The sequence below is a fragment of the Nelumbo nucifera genome, chromosome 1 (assembly GCF_055504915.1).
Source record: "Nelumbo nucifera cultivar China Antique chromosome 1, China Antique-T2T, whole genome shotgun sequence".
In the NCBI taxonomy this organism is placed as follows: domain Eukaryota; kingdom Viridiplantae; phylum Streptophyta; class Magnoliopsida; order Proteales; family Nelumbonaceae; genus Nelumbo; species Nelumbo nucifera.
Window position 1 is genome coordinate 191,976,288 of NC_142649.1, and position 19,822 is coordinate 191,996,109.

At 41.9% G+C, this 19,822-nt stretch overlaps 1 protein-coding gene across 3 annotated transcripts in view; it reads left to right on the forward strand.

Annotated features, from left to right (window-relative positions):
* The window catches only part of LOC104611840 (uncharacterized), a 65,143-nt gene that overhangs the window by 13,381 nt on the left and 31,940 nt on the right, over positions 1–19,822 (forward strand). For all 3 annotated transcript variants that reach the window (XM_019200168.2, XM_088895707.1, XM_088895708.1), the window contains one exon: positions 16,775–16,843. In XM_019200168.2, coding sequence (XP_019055713.1) covers positions 16,775–16,843 — 69 coding nt within the window. The remainder of the gene's footprint in view (positions 1–16,774; positions 16,844–19,822) is intronic.

Genomic DNA, 19,822 nt, shown 5'->3' on the forward strand with positions numbered 1-19,822 from the left:
CTTAAAGAGAATTGCAGGTCCGTGATGTTCTTGAGCTCATCACAGGTTCGTGACGAGTTATGGGCTCATCGCAGATTCGCGTTGGCCTACGTGTCGCCATGGGTGTTTCTGTGGTTCCAATTTGGTACCTTCATTGCAATCACAATCATGGTGAATATGTACTTACAATTAGCCCCCTACTTATTGCTAAGGGTAGGCTTATCAATAAGCATTTGTGTTGTCAGTGCGTTTTAAAAAGCAATAATGGTGTGAGAAATTTGCTTTGAATTCAGGGGGTTTTTAATAAAATGCGATTGCGAGTTCAGAGATTTTAACATGATGCGATTGGTTTGTATTCGCTTTGAGGTCCGACTTAGTTCTTGCGTTATTAGCCCCCTTGTTTCTTGGGTGGAAGGCTTCTGCTGAAAGTCATAGGTGTCGTTACTTCTGGTTTTGCAGCCCCCCATGACTTTCGAGTTTCAATAGAAGGCTCCCTGGCAAGAAAAAATGGTACATTGTGGTGAGATTTTTCAATTGACGGGGCGACAACCCCCAATATTTTTGGCAATGGGATGTCTATGTCTAGGTTATTCTTAATGCAATACTGGAGGTGTGAGCTATCTCCCATATTTTGTTTACACTGTGTATATATGTAAATATTTTGCCGTGCATGGTGTTGAATTCTACTGTCAGTCTGAGTTCTGATAATTGAACCCTAATTGGCTAGTGAGTGCGTCGGATGGTGTAGTGTGTAGCCATCGTTTAGGCTACGGATATGAACAACTTGCTTTTTTTAACTTTGAATCATAGTGATTTTAACTTGTTTTTTTTTTTTTTTTAATTTTTTATTTGGGACTCTGACGTGATGGCACGCCTCCCAATGGAAAGATGATGGGTAATCTGGGCAGCCGTCACTTCTCTGCGGCGTCGTTTTGGTTGCCAGATAGTCTTCGAATTGTCTTTAAAAGCGGATTGGAAGGGTGGTCTATTCTCATTCATTTTCGTTTTCGTTTGAGTTGTTGTGCTTCCATCGTTGCGATTGCTTTGTGACCCTCTTTCCCTTCTGCTTTCTATGTTTTCTGTTCTGGGATTCTTGTGTTTCTTGTGTTTGGTGGCACCGCATAAGCAATCTAAGGGTTCTCGCAAAGGTGAGAAGTCTCGTAAATGAGACTGAGTTGCTTACCGAATATGAGTCTGCAAGGGAAGCTGACTCGGGAACTACAACAATGTAGTGGACTGGTTAAAAGAGGACAACTCCAAGCTCTGGAACTACAACAATGAAAAGAGGAAATTTAAGTGGCCGAGTAAGGACATGGAAGTTAGATGTACATGGATAAAGAGAAGTGCAAACTCATTGGCAGATGGCTTAGCTAGGCAAGGGGTGAACAAAAACTCTATTTTTTGGACTGTTTTGTAGTTGGTTTCAATTGGGTGTACTTTAATGTACTTTGATGTATTGGGGAGTTAAGTTTTTTAAGCTCCTTATTTCTGTAATTTCTCAATTTTTAATAAAATGCACTGTTATTGATAAGAAAAAAGGGAAGCTGACTCGGGAAGGGGGTTATGGTCTTCGGTATCTGTAGCGATGGGTAAGGACAATACCTTCGACATCATTGAAGGCAAGGAGCTCCTCTGTTTATATGGGCGATAGACATGCAAAGTCGTCTACCGCTCACAAAGCCTAGGGCCATGGGATCTGATGGCTCCACCAATTATACTTCATGGGCATCATTTTGAAGGGATGAGAGATCCATCGTATGGACGCCCGAATCTTGTGGAATAAAGGGGCGAATTTCAAAATTTTTTCTCTCTCCCTTCAATTGGGAATCGCATTCCCTATTTAGAAAATCATATTTTCAAGGATCAATCTTGAACCATAAACTGAACCAGATCTGAACCAAAAAGAGTAGGAGAGGATTATACTTGATACGGAGAAATAATATCTCCCAACGAAGGTGTTCACGCCCAAGGAAGGATCCAAAGACTGCTCCCACTGAAGATGGCGTAGTGTAGGATGGAGCAGAATCAGCAATGTTCTTTTCCAAGAACTCTGTCCTTCGCAAGAAACAACAGGATGGCACGTGAGCACAGCTTCCAATCAATTCTTTCACAAAGAACTGATGTCAAGATCGAATCTTGACTTTTCCCACAAAGTTGGAGATCGAACTGGATGTCTGGCGGCTGTAGGAAGGAGGCGGCAAGAAAGATTTCCGCAGGGATTGCAGAAATCTTTCTTCTGTGATTTCAGCTCTGAAGAGGATGTGAGTATGTCTTCTCTAAAGGTTGCCGCCCCCTCCTTCTTTGTGACCCCAAAGGATCAGCTTCTAATCCAATTAGGAGTTGCTGATCCAAATATTTGGATCAAAACATCTCTTTAGGTGATAAGGATAAACCCCTATCTTGTCTGCAGATTGGATCAACCTTCTCCTAGTCTTATTAGGAGGTTTCCAGATCCAAATCACATTTAGATCTGGACTCTCTGAGTGGATAGGGTTAAGGCCCTATCCTATCTACTGATCCATCTCAGAATTTGCCCATATTTAACTTATTAAATAAGTCCAGTTCGAAATGGGCTTTAGCCCCATTAAGCTTATGAGCTCACTTAGCCTTCCTAACTGCTACCCAGTTGGGCTTCCTTGTATGGCGTGGGACCCAAGCATTGATCTACACATCAGCCACATGGGTTCGGCCCAACCTTTGTTACAAGGCCTGGCCGAATACACTGCTATGGACAATGCACCCCCTGAAACCCATCAAATGGGCTCTATGGGCCCAACACTTACCCTAAGTGGTCCCTGGGCCAAGCCACCTTGTAACACCCAGGGACTGTGGGCAGATGCAAGATTAGCCCATCAGACATTACCCTCAATGGTCTTACACTTAATCTCTCAGCCCATAATGATCAAACACTGCCCGACAAGAGAGGACCTCTCCCTCGGTTGCAAGGAACAGTGTTGCACTCTCTGCTTATATGGATCCTGGGAATTAAAACCTTTTGCAAACATTTTAGAAACCATAATATATATACTTTTACATCTCATAAAATATACTTTGCAAAACAAATCTCAACGATTGAAATCAGTTGCCGGCAGTCTTGGTTTCCATCAGAGAGAGTGTATTCCCGATCATTACCTTTGTCCGACAAAGGGGCTGATCCTGTCACTATGATCACCCACTCAGATGAATTCTCAGACTGTCCCAACATACCTAGGTTTTGACCATTGCTAAGGATCTCACTGATTGGTACATCAAAGACAGCCCAATCCGACACCTAGTGCAGTATCATAATCAAGTCTAAGGGTCGGGTGTAACTTTCCAGTTCTGCCCATTAATCTCCAAGGTCTAGGGCAATACTGGAAATCTGGTCCAGTTCAAAGATTCAATTAATCCTACACTGTATGTGCCTAGGGTCTCACCCTGGCAGCTGAGACAGGTCACCCCAACCGACTTGGTGGCACAACAGTGTCAGCCTTAACAGGATAGGTCTCCCTAGACCGACCCACTAGCTGTGAACATTCTAAACTAACACGAGTCTCATTAAGTGTTCAGTTTAAGGGTATTACACTGAAACATACCAAGGGAACATGAATCAAATATGTACTTTTATTCATTTACAATAAACTCATAATGTACATCATTCTGATTGAAGCTAAGGGCATACAAAACTGTTTAACACATTTATCTTGGAGAATCCCATGTATTGCATGCTACTGTGCGATGCAGGCTTGCTGAGGTTTGTCGGCTGCTTCATGGGTCTTCGAGGGGGTGATGATGTCGATTTCATGGAGCCATTGGTGGCGCATTGGTGTTGTTGTACCCACTCTTTCGTTGGTGCATTTGGAGAGTTTGATGTTACCATGGTAGATGTTGTGGCTTTATTGGCACTACCTCTAGTAGGTACTATATCAGTGCGTCATCTCCAACACCCGAAAGCATTCCTAGGGAATTGGTTCCAGTGTATGAGGAGTTGGTTGCCGAGATAGACCACTTTAAGTTGAAAATGGACTCCACCTCTGCTCACGGCAAGATGACACTTGACGGGTGGATGAAGTACTGGTTTGAATACCATGATTGTAGTAACTTAATGGTGCGGAAGATGAACAGTCAGTGTCACTTGGTTGCTTTCATTCTTTATGTAGCATGCAGATTCCTCTTCCCTGATGCCTCTAACTATGGACTTACACACTTAACCCATGACATTTGCGGTTCTGGCTGTTGGTGGACATCAGTTGCCATTGGCGTTGGTGTTTCTTGGCTATCTGAATGAGTAGATGGACGACACGGTCCATCAGATTATGGACCCTGGATGTACACACTGGTCCTCGTATGTTTTTTGCTTGTTTATGTTCATGTTTCTTTGCAAGTGGTTTGACTTGGATGTCGTGCCTCATGAGCTTTCAACCTTCCGTGTGCATGTCGTCACGCTGGATGAAGCGGAATCCCGTCAGGTTTCCTTTGACGTCTATCGAAGGAAGCGATGGTTGAACGCGAAAAGGGGGGCAAGAGTTTTGGTATCAACAAAATAGAAGCTCGATTTGCTAGTTTTGACAGCTTCGTGGCTCGCCTTATGCTAACTATGTGCCCCATTCAATGCCTTTCTGTGTGGGAATGGATGTTGCTGAAGGGGGTGATCAGTAGTGTGCTGTTGGTGTTGATAACCTTGTGGTCAGGGCCTCCCGTCTGCTTTTGTAGCCTGGAGTCCTCTTATTTGGACATGTCAGGGGGGGCCCAATCCAGCATTTACTGTCTAGATTGCCTCTTGCAACAATTCGGATATGACAACTTGTGTTCTTAGTTCCTCATACATGGGAGTGAGAATGTATTCTGTCAACGACACAATGGCCTTGCATTTGCTGGTATTTCATGTTTTCCATTGGCGGGGTACAAGCGCACTGAAGTTTGTAGCTCACTCCGTCGTGGGTATCTTTGCGCGTTGCTCGGTGGGTTTCAAATGTTCATGGTGGTGGAACCCTGCCCGAGGCATGTAATGGTCCCCCACCGGTTCATGCTACGGAACGGGTTGAAGAGGGTTTGTTCGGCATGCAGAGTTCACTGCACACATCTGCTCCAATCACCCTGCTTGACATGGAAGTGATTTCACAAAGGGAAGCAAGTTGTGGTCGAGGAAGGGGAGAGTAGTTGGCCTCCTATCGCCAAGAAGCCTCATATGGTTAGGCAGACCTGCCTTGCTCTATTACCAAGGGCGATGGACGTGAGTATGTGGCGGGCCCTTGACTTGAGGTACATGACCTTGTTCATGAAGCCAACACCGAGGGTGTTCCAGTCCAGGTTTCGGTTGATGTACCCCGCGAAGATGATGTTCCAACCCAAGTTGGAGTGGGGTCTGGGCAGTTAACAGGAGATTCTTTGCCACCTATTTCACGTATATCAATCCCGATCACAGGGGGCCGTGTGAAGAAAATAGTTCGTGTCTACGAAAAGGGTACCGAATCATCTGCATTGGTAAGCACATTAATAATTGACTCGGTTTATCATTTATTATTCGAATTTCATTTTTGTCTGGACTAAATGTGTGTTCGTAGTTGTTTGTTTTGAAACAGGTAGGGGTAAGAGAAGGTCGTCTCGAGCCTATCGTCACGTGATTACCGAGTGAGGATGTTGTTAACGAAGAGGCATGTATGGCTATTTCGAGTGGGCAGTATTTCCTTGTATTGTTGCTTTATTTGTGTTTGTGATGCCATGCTCTTTTATTTGCGGTCGCAGGGAGTGTTTGGTGTCATGCCGGCCAGTGTGCCTGTGACACCTATTATCAAGCGATTGGTGGAAGATTTGAAATCTCTCCCCCCGATGTTCAGGGAGGAAGAGTCGCCAAGGGAGGGAGGCTGGTGACGTGAGCATTTCGGTCGTTGGTTCAAATGGTCGTTAGGGAAATAATGCTTCTGATGGGGATGGTGTGCTTGTCGGAGAAGCCACCCATGGGCCTTGTTGCAGACCCTATTGACGGAGGTGAGCGCACAGACGCACCCACTTTACATGACTTGGGGCACGGGCAGGAACCTTCTTCCGCTGGACATGTGATATTTGCGATTAACGAAGATGTCTCATGGGTTCAATTCCATCAGTAGATGTTCAAGTCGAGCACCCTGATCATCTCGAAGTCTTAGCTGAGCTAGCATAGGTGGAGGTTGATGAGCTAGACTTGCAATCTGGTGACTTGGATCTTACTGCTGAACTCGAGATAGTGTGCCAAGATTTGACGGACTATTACGAGAAGGAAGATATGGTGCCTATTGGGTTCGCAGTGTCCGATCCTGTCGTGGTTCAAGGAGTTCGTAGACGGGAGCAGTTTGTGGCGTTGAAAGCCTCCGCTAGTGCTCTGATAGCGAGTTGTCGCATTGTGGCATTGGCCCCCTGTTTTCTGAGAAATTGCTACAGGTCCGGGTTTTGCTCAAATCACTGTATTAGCATGTCCGCGTGGTCACCACTTGACGTCCCAACCATGTTTCTACTGCCTCCTTGCAAATGCGTAGGGAGGGGGTTAATTTCCACCTACGTTGGTTTTCTTTTAACAAAATTGTCTAACTTTACCTTCTCTACGAAGAGCCGTTGGAGAGTGAAGCAGTCCATCAGGTCATGGTTTGGCGACTGGTGATAGTTACACCACCTCCCCCTGTCTTTCTTTCTCATGGTTAATTCTAGCTGGTGGGGCAACAAACTGATCACATGGTCTTCCAAGAGTTTGTTCATGATCATGATTACTTAGTTCTTGCTGCAGGGGAAAGTAGGAGGGGGGCGGTGGTAGTTGGCCATTTCGCCGGTTTTGATTGTCGCTGCGATAGTAAGGCACTTGGTTGGCGTACGGCCGTGGGTCTGTGATCAACGACATATGGCTTGTTCTTGGCATATGACCGACCCTGATGTAATTGGCTGTGATGTTGGGGTGGCAACGATTCGTGCTGTCCTCTTAGTGCATTTCTAGAGTTGGTTGAAGGTTTCGACCTTGACGTTCTCAATCCCAATTCTGTATGCTGGGTGCATCCAGGGCTACTCCACAAAACCCTTTTCTGTCACGTGCTCTTTGAAGATTGAGTGTGTTAACTTCTGAAATTGCATGACGTGTGCCAAAAGGTCTTCCCCAGCTCATTGTTCGATATTGCGTAGGTCCACCATCGTCAGTCTCCTTTTGAGTGTGAATCACTTAGATAAGAACTTCTTCGCCACCTCCACCCACGAATCGATGCTTCTCGCCAATGCCGGTCCGGTTAGAGATTTAGAAAACTCCCGAGTCTTCAAGTCCTCGTCCAAGGCAAACACCCAATGCATCTTCGAATTTGTTGACATGTTCTTGTTGGCTCACTCTCTACCCGTCATATTGTGACCACTGCTGCGAGGGAACGTAGCCAGAGGGATATGGCTTGTATAAGATACAATTGGAGTAAGGTTTCTGGAGCACAAGCGTAGGTTGGGTTCTGTTCTGGCTCTCCTCCACTAGGCCTTGGACATATTCTCTTATCTTCATTCGGTTGATGGGCGCCTCTGCTGTCGTATTACCCCGTGGGACTGTGCAGGGTTGTTATGTCAGCTCGTGAAAGAGAGAGAGAGAGAGCAGAGAGAAAGACAAAAGTCTAGATCTATTAGGGTTGGTCAGTCAGATCGAACCAACCCAGAAAAGATGTATTTATATTAAACTTATGTGAATAGACAATACTGTCCTTACAAAGAGAATAAAAAGGGTCTGTACACTAAAGTGTACGTCTATTATAGTACAAGAAAGAAAAAATAAAGTACATAATAGTAGAATTACAAAACTACCCTTCAGTAGTTCTTCTACACTCCCCCTCAAATTGATGCTGGGGTGTCAACAAGGAAATTATGCCGGGCTTTGGTCATGGCTTTGGTGAAGAGATCCGCAAGTTGTAGACCCGATGAAACATGTGGGAGAGAGATGTGACCCGCATGAAGGTCATGAATGAAGTGACAATCCACTTCAATATGTTTAGTTCTCTCATGAAATACAGGATTGGTTGCAATCTTGATTGCACTCATGTTGTCTGCAAATAGAGGAATAACAGATGAGTGATCAATATTCATGTCATGAAGGAGTGCCTTAAGCCAGATTATTTCACTGCAGACTGAAGACATGGCTCTGTACTTGACTTCAGTAGATGACTTGGAAACCGTTTGTTGTTTCTTGCATTTCCAAGAAATTAGAGAATCACCAAGGAATATACACCAGCTAGTAGTAGAGCGACAAGTGTCAGGACAACCGGCCCAGTCAGCATCTGCATAAGCTCAGAGCTATGTTGATGAAGAGGATGAGAAAAATAGACCATATGATAGTGTGCTTCGTACATAACGAATAATTCGGAGAACTGCCGAATAGTGAGGCTGACGTGGAGCTGAAACAAGCTGACTTACAACCTGAACTGCATAGGAGATGTCAGGTCTAGTCATGGTGAGGTAGATAAGACTACCTACAAGCTGTCTATACAAAGTAGCATCAGGAAGAAGGTCACTCTCATCTTTACTCAACTTACAATTAAGCTCTAGAGGAGTATCAACATGTTTAGAATCAGTCAAGTGAGCAAGAGACACCAAATCAGAAGCATATTTCTGTTGATTGACGAAGTAACCCCGATGACATTTGAATTTCAAGTCTAAGGAAGTATGTGACTGGCCCAAGATCTTTCATTTTGAATGAGTTACTAAGCAAGAGTTTGAGATTGGTAATACCATCCACATCATCTCCAGTAATAAGGATGTCATCAACATATACCAAAAGAAGAGTCAGCCCCTGAGCTCGCTTGAGAGTGAAGAGAGAGTAGTCTGAAGCACTCTGTTGAAAACTAGCTTCCAACACTACTGTATGAAAGCGATCAAACCAAGCTCTTGGAGCTTGTTTAAGGCCATATGAGGATTTCTTTAGTTTACACACCAACTGAGGATTGTCACAGTAGCCGGGAGGTGGTTTCATATAAATTGTCTCCTGTAACTCTCCATGGAGGAAGGCATTCTTAACGTCCATCTGATGAACTGTCCACTGTTTGAGGGCAGTAATGGTAAGTAGTAAACGGACTGTTGTCATTTTAGCCACAAGTGCAAAAGTTTCATCATAGTCAATTCCATACTCTTGCTTGTAGCCTTGAGCAACCAAACGGGCCTTATATCTATTTAGAGTACCATCAAATTTGAGTTTTACAGTGTAAACCCACCGACTGCCAATTATGGAGGCATCTGGAGGAGGAGAGACAAGATCCCATGTGTCATTTTCCAATAGAGCCTGAACCTCTGAATCCATAGCTTCTTTCCAATGCTTAACTGCTACGGCCTGGTTGTAAGACTTAGGAATATCCATGGATGACAAAACAGCTGAGAAGGAGCTATGACTAGAAAAGAAGCCATAGTGATCAGGTGGACAAGAAATACGAGATGGCCGACACAAAGGAATAGATGAAGGTAAATCCTCAGTAGGAGAATCTGCACTTATAGTAATGGTGGATGGAGAGGAATAGGCAATGGGCGAACTGGATGCTTCCTGAAGTATGTTTGAAGAGGCTGAAGAGAAGGAGAATCACCTGTAGATCCAAAATCGTGCAGAATAGAGATGGATGGTGCAGGTAATTTACAAATATGTTCAAAGAATGAGAGATTCTCAAGAAATATGACATTACGAGAAATGCGCAATCAACAGACTTTGGGATCATAACAGAGAAATCCCTTGTGTTTTGTACTGTATCCCATGAAAGCACACATAGCTGATTGAGTTGTTAGCTTTGTGCGTTCATGGGGAGGGAGATGGACAAAGCAAACACATCCTAAGACACGAAGGATGGATAGGTTTGGTGGACGATGAAATTGAAAGAATGGTAGGATCCATCGTATGGACGCCAAAAAGGTTGCGGAATGGGTGGGCGAATTTCAAAAATTTCCTACATTTCTTCCAATTGGGAATCGTATATTCCCTGATTTTAGAATCAAAATTCAAGGATCCTACTTGAACCAAACCAAACCAGATTTGAACCAAAAGAGAAGGGAGGGATTATACCTGATCCAGAGAAGTAGTATCTCCCAATGTTGGTGTTCACGCCCAAAGAAGATCCCAAGATCAGCTCCCACTGAAGATGACACAGTGATGATGGAGCCGAACCAGCAGTGTTCGTCCCACGAACCAGGTTCTTCTGAAGAACTCGATGGAAGACTGTGAGCACTACATGAACAATCAAGAACCTTTCTTGATTTTCTTTGACTGAAAACTCGAACTAGCAGAAAAGGTGGCGGCGGCTGGTGGAGGAGAATGCTAGAGAAGAAGGTGGCGAACTGCTATTTTCTTCTCTAGGGTTACCTGAGATCTTATCTCAAGAATGCAGGATGTTCTGCTAAAACACCTAGGGTTCGAATTCAAGTAATTCGAATTAGGGTTTCCTCCTCTTTCTTGGTGATTAAGAAACCTCCTAATCATATTAGGAGTTGCCCTTATCCAAATCTGTATTTGGATTAGGACTCCTCTTAATCTTATCTGCAGATTAGATCAACTTTGGGCTTAACCTAATCTCAGATCTGCCCCTTTAAGTGACTGATCAAATCAGCCCAGATCGAAATGGGCTTTAGGCCCAATATGTATTAAGTGCTCAATAGTCTTCCAAACTGCTGCCCAGTTGGGCTTCTTTGTATGGCGTGGGACCCAAGCATTGATCTACACATCATCCACATGGGTTCGGCCCAACCTCTGTTACAAGGCCTAGCCGAATTCACTGGAAAGCCCAGTGAACCCCTTGAGCCCATCACATGGACCCTATGGGCCCAACACTTACACTAAGTGGTCCCTGGGCCAAGCCATCTTATAAAAACCCAGGGACTGTGGGCAGATGCAAGATTAGCCCATCAGGTATTGTCCTAAATGGCCTTACACTTAACCTCTCAGCCCATAATGATCAAGCATTGCCCGACAAGAGAGGACCTCTCCCTCAGCTGCAAGGAACAGTGTTGCACTCTCTTCTCACATGGATCCCGGGAATTAAAACCATTTGCGAACATTTTGAAACCATATATAAGTTTATAACATATATATAAATTTTGCAAAACAAAATTCCAACGATTGAAATCAACTGCTGGCAGTTTGGTTTTCATCAGAGAGAGTATCCCCGATCATTACCTTTGTCCGACAAAGGGGCTGATCCCGTCACTATGATCACCCACTCAGATGAATTCTCAGACTGTCCCAACATACCCAGGTTTTGACCTCCGCTAAGGATCTCACTGATTGGCATATCAAAGACAGCCCAATCTGACACCATGTGCAGTACCATAATCGGGTTTAGGGGTCAGGTGTAACTTTCCAGTTTTGCCCATCAATCTCCAAGGTTTAGGGCAGTATTAGAAATATGGTCCGGTTCAAGGGTTCAAGTAATCCTACATTGCGTGTGCCTTGGGTCTCACCCTGGCGGCTGAGACAAGCCACCCCAACAGTTGGCAGCACACCAGTGTCAGCCTTGGCAAGATAAATCTCCCCAGACTTATCCAATGGCTGTGAACATTTAAAACTAACACAAGTCTCATTAAGTGTCCAGTTTTAGGGTCTTACACAGAAGCAAACCACACAACATGAATCAAACGTGTACTTTATTTATTTACATTAAATATCAAAAGTACATCAAAACTGATTGAAGCTAAGGGCATACAAAACTGTCTAACAGAAATAAGGACTGATGAGGAGAAGAATTTGCAAGGACAGGTGTAGGAAGACTATTGATGGGATGAACAATAGTGCGGGTCACTTCCACCTAGAAGGTAAGGGGAGCATGTGAATCTTGTATCAAGGACCTCACCATACTAGCAATATGACGGTTCTTGCGCTCCGATACTCCATTTTGTTGAGGAGTACCGGGACAAGATCTCTGGGACTGAATGCCATGTTGTTTAAGATAGGTTTGAAACTCACCATCCTTACCATCATAATACTCTCCCCCTGAATCTGACCTCAAAATATTTATGGTGCTTTTAAATTGGGTCATTACCATAGCATGAAAGTTTTTAAACATGGAGAAGACTTTTGATTTCTTTCGAAGAAAGTAAACCCATGTGTAACAAGTACAGTCATCAATGAATAAGATAAAAAGGTGTAGATGACTGGAGACGACCACACATCACTATGAATGAGATAAAAAGGTGTAGATGCATGTTCAGTAGAATATGGAAAAGGTAAAACATGACTTTTACTATAGCAGCAAGTTAAACAAGATTTATTAATATTCTTGACTGAAGTAGTATTCAGAGGTAAATAGCCAGAGGAAAACAAATAATCCAAATTCTTAGCATGAGTGTGGCCTAAACATCTATGCCATAAATGCCACACATTATTACATGAAGAAATAGAAGAACAAGGAGAAACAGATAGCAAACAAGAATCCGATGAAGATCTCTTAGCCTTGAATTCCAAAGCAAACAGCCTCCCAAGCCTGCACCCCTTCTCCTTCAGCTCTTTAGTGTGCTGGTCCTGAATGAAACAATCATCATGAGTAAATAAAACATTATTACCTTCATCAACAAGTTGTCGTACAAATATTAAACTAGTAGTCAATTTAGGGACAAAAAGAGTTTTGGGAAGATGAAAGCGTTTGGTCTGAGAAGTGGATAAGAACAAATCATTACAACCATATACAAGTAAAGAATCACCATTGGCAGTAATAATATGGTTGTCAAAGAATCTAGGCTTAGGAGATTGACCAAAGGAGGCCCTAGTCATGTGATTTGAGGCCCCTAAATCAATAATCCACATGTGACACAGGGATGAACACATAAAAGCAGACTTACCAGCTAGACCAAAAGTAGAAAAGCAGAAGAAATAGCTGGAGACATAAGCTCATGGATCCTTTCTTCATTCAGATTTCCTTGGGCATCTGACTTGTGGGCTGATGATGAGGTGGCAGCATCAGTGGTAGCAGATTCGGTTGAGGCCTGATAAGCCTTATGCTGTCCCTTCTTAGGAGGCCTAGTCGGACATTCCACAATGATATGTCCTTGTTGTTTGCAGCAAGTACAGAAGTTCTTCTTGCAGTGGGACGCTACGTGACCAAATTCCTTACATTCATAACATTGCAACTTCGAGAAGTCTTTCTTACCCTTCTGCTTGGTTTCTAAGAACACAGTATCAATCCCATGTTCCTTCTTCTAATCAAGTGCAGATAAAGTAAGAAGACGTGTTTCCTCCCGTTACAACTCTCCAAGAATTGCATCTAGTTCAGGGACTGGTTCTCTACTGAGAATGCTAGAGCATCGGGTTTCATAGTCAGGTCTGAGATGCATCAAGAAATGCATGGTCTTCCTCTTAGTAAGATGCTTCTTCATGGACTTCACACAACAATTTGTAGAAAGATCCCCAAAGCGAGCTAATTCATATTCTTTCCAAAGGTTTATAAATCCTGCATAGTATTCCCGAATCCTCTTCTCCCCTTAAACATAGGAGAAGATATCGATTTCGATCTGATATTGCCTAGACATGTTCGATTGCTGATATACCTTTTCTAGGTATTCGAACATGTCATGGGCAGATTTGAGACCCCTTATCGGGATATTGACATCCATTGAGATAGACCCAAGTATCCATGATGTAACCTGAGCATTTTCGGTTCTCCACTGTTTCAGCCCTTTCAACAAAGTACTGAAAATGAAATTTTCAGAGAGCATAGTTTCTCCCATCAAACTTGACGGAAATGAATTCACTCTTTTCCAAAGCCATAAGTCACCAGAAATCGTCCAAGATTCAGCAAAAGACAAAAAACTTGGAACACAATCTAGAAAAGGAAAGTCTGGGTGCAGCCGCCCAGAAGAAATGTATAGATCTCTCTTAGATCGATCTGGATGATATTTTCAGAGTATGATGAGAGGGCCTAGGCGACACTTCCTTTCAAATCTCACTGCAAACGGAAGTCGTATGAGAGAGATCTAATAAAATCTCTCTCTTAGGATATGCAAAATAGAGAAAATTGATCTTTGGATAGATCAAAACAATCCAGATTCAATCGGCAGTAACAACAGATGTCACACTGATCAAAGAGAGGAGAAAAGGATAAGAGAGTAGCCTGCTTTGATACCATGTCAGCTTGAGAAAGAGAGAGAGAGTAGAGAGGAAGACAAAAGTCCAGATCTGTTAGGGTTGATCAGTCAGATCGAAGCAACCCAGAAAAGATGTATTTATATTAAACTTGAAAAAATAAAGTATAGAACAGTAAAATTACAAAACTACCCTTCAGTAGTTCTTCTACATGTTCGACAATGGAGAGGCGGGTCCTCTGTACTGCGTCTGGTGCAGGTGCAAGGTTGGCTCTAGAGGGGTGTTCAGTTACTCCAGGATTCAAGCCTCCAAGGTGGTTAGCAGCAGCGGGTGTAGAAGGGCCGGTAGGGGTGAATGGGGAACATTTAGTTGCCGTTGTTTTCTGTAGGAGTAGTTGTAGGGTATTCCTCATCTCGGCTTACATTTGCTCCAGGCGGTCGAAATGGGTTTCGAAGTCGTACACTTTGTTGGCTAGGATCTCGATATTGGCTTGGTCAGTGGTTTCTTGGCCAACTTGGTCCTCAACTTCCAAGTTAGCACTCTCGAAGTTGTTGAGCTGTTCTTCTGGGACAGGGGAAAGGTTGATTCTACGAGTGGCCATCCTCCATGATCAAGGATGGACCAGAGATTCTAATGTAAGTGGTGTGGTAAGGCAAAGTGTCATGGTCTCCTTAAAGGACGAAGAAAGGCTAGGGGTCTCAGGTAACAGAAGTAGGCAAGGACCCTCTATTGACAGAATTTTGTGTTTGTTATGGTCTACACTCCTTTTTATAAGGGGAGGTCTTGAGGCCATGGAGGGAAGGAGCCAAAAGGGATTTGACTCCTATTTGGAAAGGGGACTTTTGATTCGATATCGGTTATCAGGACGCTCCTGGGGGTTCACCACGTGTCATACGAGATCTTTCCAGGACGAAGTTTCCTTTCGTCCGAGGATTCTCTTAGTGCATGGCGTGGGTGACGTTAGAGCTAGTTCGATGTGTAGGCTTACTTGTTCCGTCATCAGCTGGTTGTTTCATCGCGAATAGTTTTGGCTTGTTATAGACGCACGGTGTTTCTTAAGTGTATCGCAGGTCTGCGATGTTCTTGATCTCATCGCATGTCCGTGACATGTTATGGGCTCATCGCAGATCCGCATTGGCCTGCGTGTCGCCATGGGTGTTTCTGTGGTTCCGATTTGGTACCTTCATTGCAATCGCAGTCGCGGTGAACAACATGCACTTACAGGTTCCCTTCCTGGAGATTCACTCATTATTCTTTAACACTCTCCAACTACCAAGCATCTCAAAATTTGCCTCACCTTTTAATCTGTCTTTCCTCAAGTGCTTTGTCAATGCACAATGAGTGTGCTTAATAGAAAGGTCGCTATATGTACAACTTTGAAGGCTTGAAACTTGTGGTCTTGTCCCACATTGTGATGTGCTGCTTGATCCAATGGTTTGTGTGGGGATGAAAATTGCCTAAAATAGGGTTTAGGGATGCTTTTTTGGTGTAAAGAAGGGACTAGTTAGGGTTGGGAGGATTTTGGGTTAAATTATTGCAGATTCTCTTTGGGCTGTGAAAAATTTAGAAAATCTAGAAAACAGATCTACGGTTAGATTTTTGTAATGAAACTCTGTAGGTAGGTTTAGAATGAATTGTAGGGATTGAGTTAATTTGAGGAGATGCGGAGAAGGTTTTGTCCGAAAAGACAAAATATCTGGGGTGACAAAAATTTGAGAGACTATGTAGATTAGGGTTATTGTTAGAATTTTCCATAATTGTCAAGGAGACATCTAGGTGAGTGCAAAGGTGGTAAGGCATTTTTTTGGGATTGCATTGTTTCTTGAATTGGTATTTCCAGATGTAATGTAAGGTGTGGTATTTCAGGAACGGTGCAGTTAAACCATATCATATGGTAAAGGTAAAAAAGTGTAAACAACGTTGTAAAAATGGGCTTTGCCACTTCTTTGCTCCTTTTTTTTGACCCTCTACAATCTTTTGTTACTATCTTTCTAAATGTAACCAGAACGTAGGCTCTACTCTTTCATTTTCTTTACAACTAACCTACTTGCATATTCTCTCCCTCCATATCTTTGTTGCGTACTTGCATTCAAAATAACAAGGGTCCATCCCTTGTTACACTTCTGTCACACTCAAACTTAAACTTAAACAAACTAAAAGAACTTCTAAACTACTTAACATATGGATCTGAAATTTTAAACATAAATTAACTATGACTAGACAAATGAGGCTCTACTCTTTCATTTTTTTCCTCTTCTTTGCAATTAATAATCTCTTCATATCTTTCTCTATTCATTTGGCATTTTTTATGTTCATTATCTTGTTAAATAGTTTAGTTATATCCATGATAGACTTACTCTCCTATACTTTTCCAAACTTTTATTTGGATACCATCATGCTGTAACACTTTCCCTTCATCTTATTTAACACCTCCTGCAATTTGGAAGCTCTAATTTTATGAAGGTACACATGATTTTTAGTAGCTTTAGCATTACTAATACCTTCTCCACAAATGTCCTTTAGTTTTTCATTTAATAATTTCCTCATCTTTTTATCAAGTCTTTTTGATCTTCTGCTTTAATGCATTTAACATGATTTAAATATTTTCTTTTCTTTCTTCATCTTTGTGCGTTTATATAGTCCATTTTATCACTCATTAATGCCTAGTTTATGAAGAGATATGCCCCCTTTACTAAAAATGTGTGCTCTAATCACAACTCTTCTCTGTGGTTTTATATACTTGTACAAAGTGGAAATTTATTCTTGTCTAATAATCCAGCGCAGGGAATACTCATTGCCAGTAGAATGCAAATGATGGCCAACTCAATGCTGGATCTACATGCATTACTTGAGGTAAGATGTTTTTCCCTGCTGACTTGTGGTTGTTATGTGCCTGTTTTGTCAAGGCATATAACCTTAAATGCATGATCTTACATGAAATTGAGATAATATACGATCCACTTGACTGAATTGATCACAATTAAGAAAATATTTTAGTGATCTGAATGCCTTGGTTGAGGTACAAGTTGGATTTGGGTCGCATTGGAGGGCTTCCTCCTTGGATTGGGTATGGTTGAATCCAACTCAGCATGGCTAGAATTCCATCCTTATTGCACGCTAAGGCCATCCTTTCTGTTGAAGGTGAGGTTTGAAATTGTTTCTCTACTTTAACCATGCTTTTTTGGGTCTTGTTCTTTCGTTTATTGGGGCCCTAACTTTCACCAGAGCATTCCTTACCAAGTGCTGAAATGGTCTTTTTTCCCTGCAGTTGACCAAACCATTTTAGTTGTTTCTTCTTTAACCTGTCAACCCTTTTTTTTTGGATAAGGATGAATATATTTTATAATATTGTAAAGTGTAAATGAGGTGGAAGGGGAAGAGTATGCGGTACAAAAAATAACATGGTCATGTATCAAAACTCATACACAGGATTTAGAAGTTGTCGCCAAAGGAAGAATTGAAACATGGTATAATTCCAAGATTTTGAGATTTCTCCATAGATGATATGGTCTGTCGTTGGACTCATGTTGGTAGCTCTTCTACTTCTTGCATGCTCAAAGCTGGTTTTCTCTCCTTAGTGAGTGGTGAAGCTAAGTTCTTATAACTGCTCCTTAGGAATCCTAGTCTATCTGGACAGGGGAAGCTTTTCGAGATGCAGCAGGTGATATCTTATTGGCTTTTTTTTGAAGTCTCATTGAATTTAGAGATTTGTTCTTCAAACTGAGGTTGAATTGTTGATTCAGGGTCTTAGGCTGATAGGTTCTATTGGTCCAAAGTAGATGGAAATTGTGGGTGCTTCAAAGGTTGTTATTGGCTGGTTTATAGACAGATATGAGGGACATTGGATTTTTTGGCCTATTTCAGAGATGCAAGAGCTCTAACATCTATAATGAAAATCTTGTCCAAAATCCCAGATGGAGAAGGAGCATGCAAACTGTTTTCGCAGATAGCCAAACTAGAGGAGGTGCAAGGAGAATGAAGTATTGAGAAGCATCCTTCTTAGGATAGATCCCTTGTTAGGTGGATTAGATGTTTATTGTTCTTTTCTTAATGGTAGATGGATTTAAGGTTGTGTGGTTGAAATAATTAGTTGTGGCCTTGTTGAGGAATTTGGGAGCGAAGCAAGGAAATGAGGGATTTGATGAACTTTGGAATACAAGAAATTTACAAAGGGGAGAATTGAGCCTATTTTATCTTGTGAGGTATCAGAAGTGTTGGGTGGAAAAAGGATAATAATCTTGTAAGATGAATTTGTTGTTTTTGGATTTCCAGTGGTTGCAGTTTTCTTCAAAGGAGAGTGCATTTCAGAAGAGATACATTGAGGATATTTCCATGATGTTTCCTTGTCATGCAGGGGATAGTCTATCCTGAAAATTTAAGTTGCTGAAAGCTATTTAATAGTTTGTGGTTGGCCTATTTAAACATCATGGTTAATACTTGAGAGTGTTTCCTCTACAGTCTTTCATTGTAATCTGATTGTAGTCTTTTCCTTCTTATAAATTTTCTTGGCATCTCATTATAAAATTCTCTCTTTAACTTGGCTACTGATCATGAAAAACAAAAAAGAAGAGTTCGTATTCAATAATGAACTTTGGCTTATTATGAATTTCTATTTTGTGTTTTGGAACTTGGCCATACATTCACCCCAAAATATTTTTGGCTCAGGTTTTCCTTTTTCCTAAATGACTAATGACTGGCCATTCATTCTCCCCATACATGCCCTAATCTTATTGCCATCTTATTTGGTTTTGACCAATTCATTAATTCACTTTAATGATGTGGCATTCTAAAGGCATGATTCCATCTTGACCGCAAATTTGCACTCTATTTGCATCCTCCTTTTCCTCTTGCTATGACAGCATGTAGGGATTGGTATTGATAGGGTCAGCATAGCTTGACTCTGACCCTGTTGAACTAGACTCCAACCTTAACTTCTTATTTCTTTTCTTGCACTTTCCTTCTGCTCTATACCTCATGGTTTTATTTTTTTGGGATGATTGATATAGCCATAGAAACTATAGGAATCCTGCTAGAAATTGATTTAGACAATAATATTCAAGGGGTGTCAAATAGGGCATAAAAGGGACTACTGGCTCACATTCAAAGTTTGACCCATTCCATGCCTCTATTTAGCATGTTTGGATCATAACCAAGCACCCACATTTTTAAATTTATCCGACTGGATCCAATAATATGGACTCAACTAGAATCTGGACTTGGTATTTGGATCCCAGTGTATGTATTTTCCTTTTTGATCTACTAAACGTGTGGACAAATTGTGTATGAATCCAGCCAATGAGGTCTGTGTAGTATTTGGACCTGGACTTGATACCATTTCCAATTTGGATCTGGACCTTCTCATGATCTGATCCGTTTCATTCCCTCCAGAAGTTTCAAAATCTATCCCTAAGGAGTGCTTTTATTATTTATTATTTATTATTATTATTATAACCATAACAATGATATTATTATTTCCAATTTGAATCTGCTAGGGAGTTAGCAGATCTTGGGATCAAGGTAAATGAAGTGTTCATGCTGACCTCCCAAGTCCTAGATTCCCTATATTAATATGCAATGACTAAAAGAATACCCTTGTTAAGTAGGAGTCTGGGACAAATAAAAGGAAAAAATTATAAAAAGAATAACAATGATCCTACGCTATAAAGTTATGGTACTATGATACATCATATGCATAGTGATATGAATATCTGAGGATGCACATTACACATAAAATACATCATCAAATATCTACATTTACTACTTCACAGTTTTTAGCTTGTCCTATGTTTTGGCTGGAACTGTAATTAATGTGCTAATCTTATGGTAATTTGC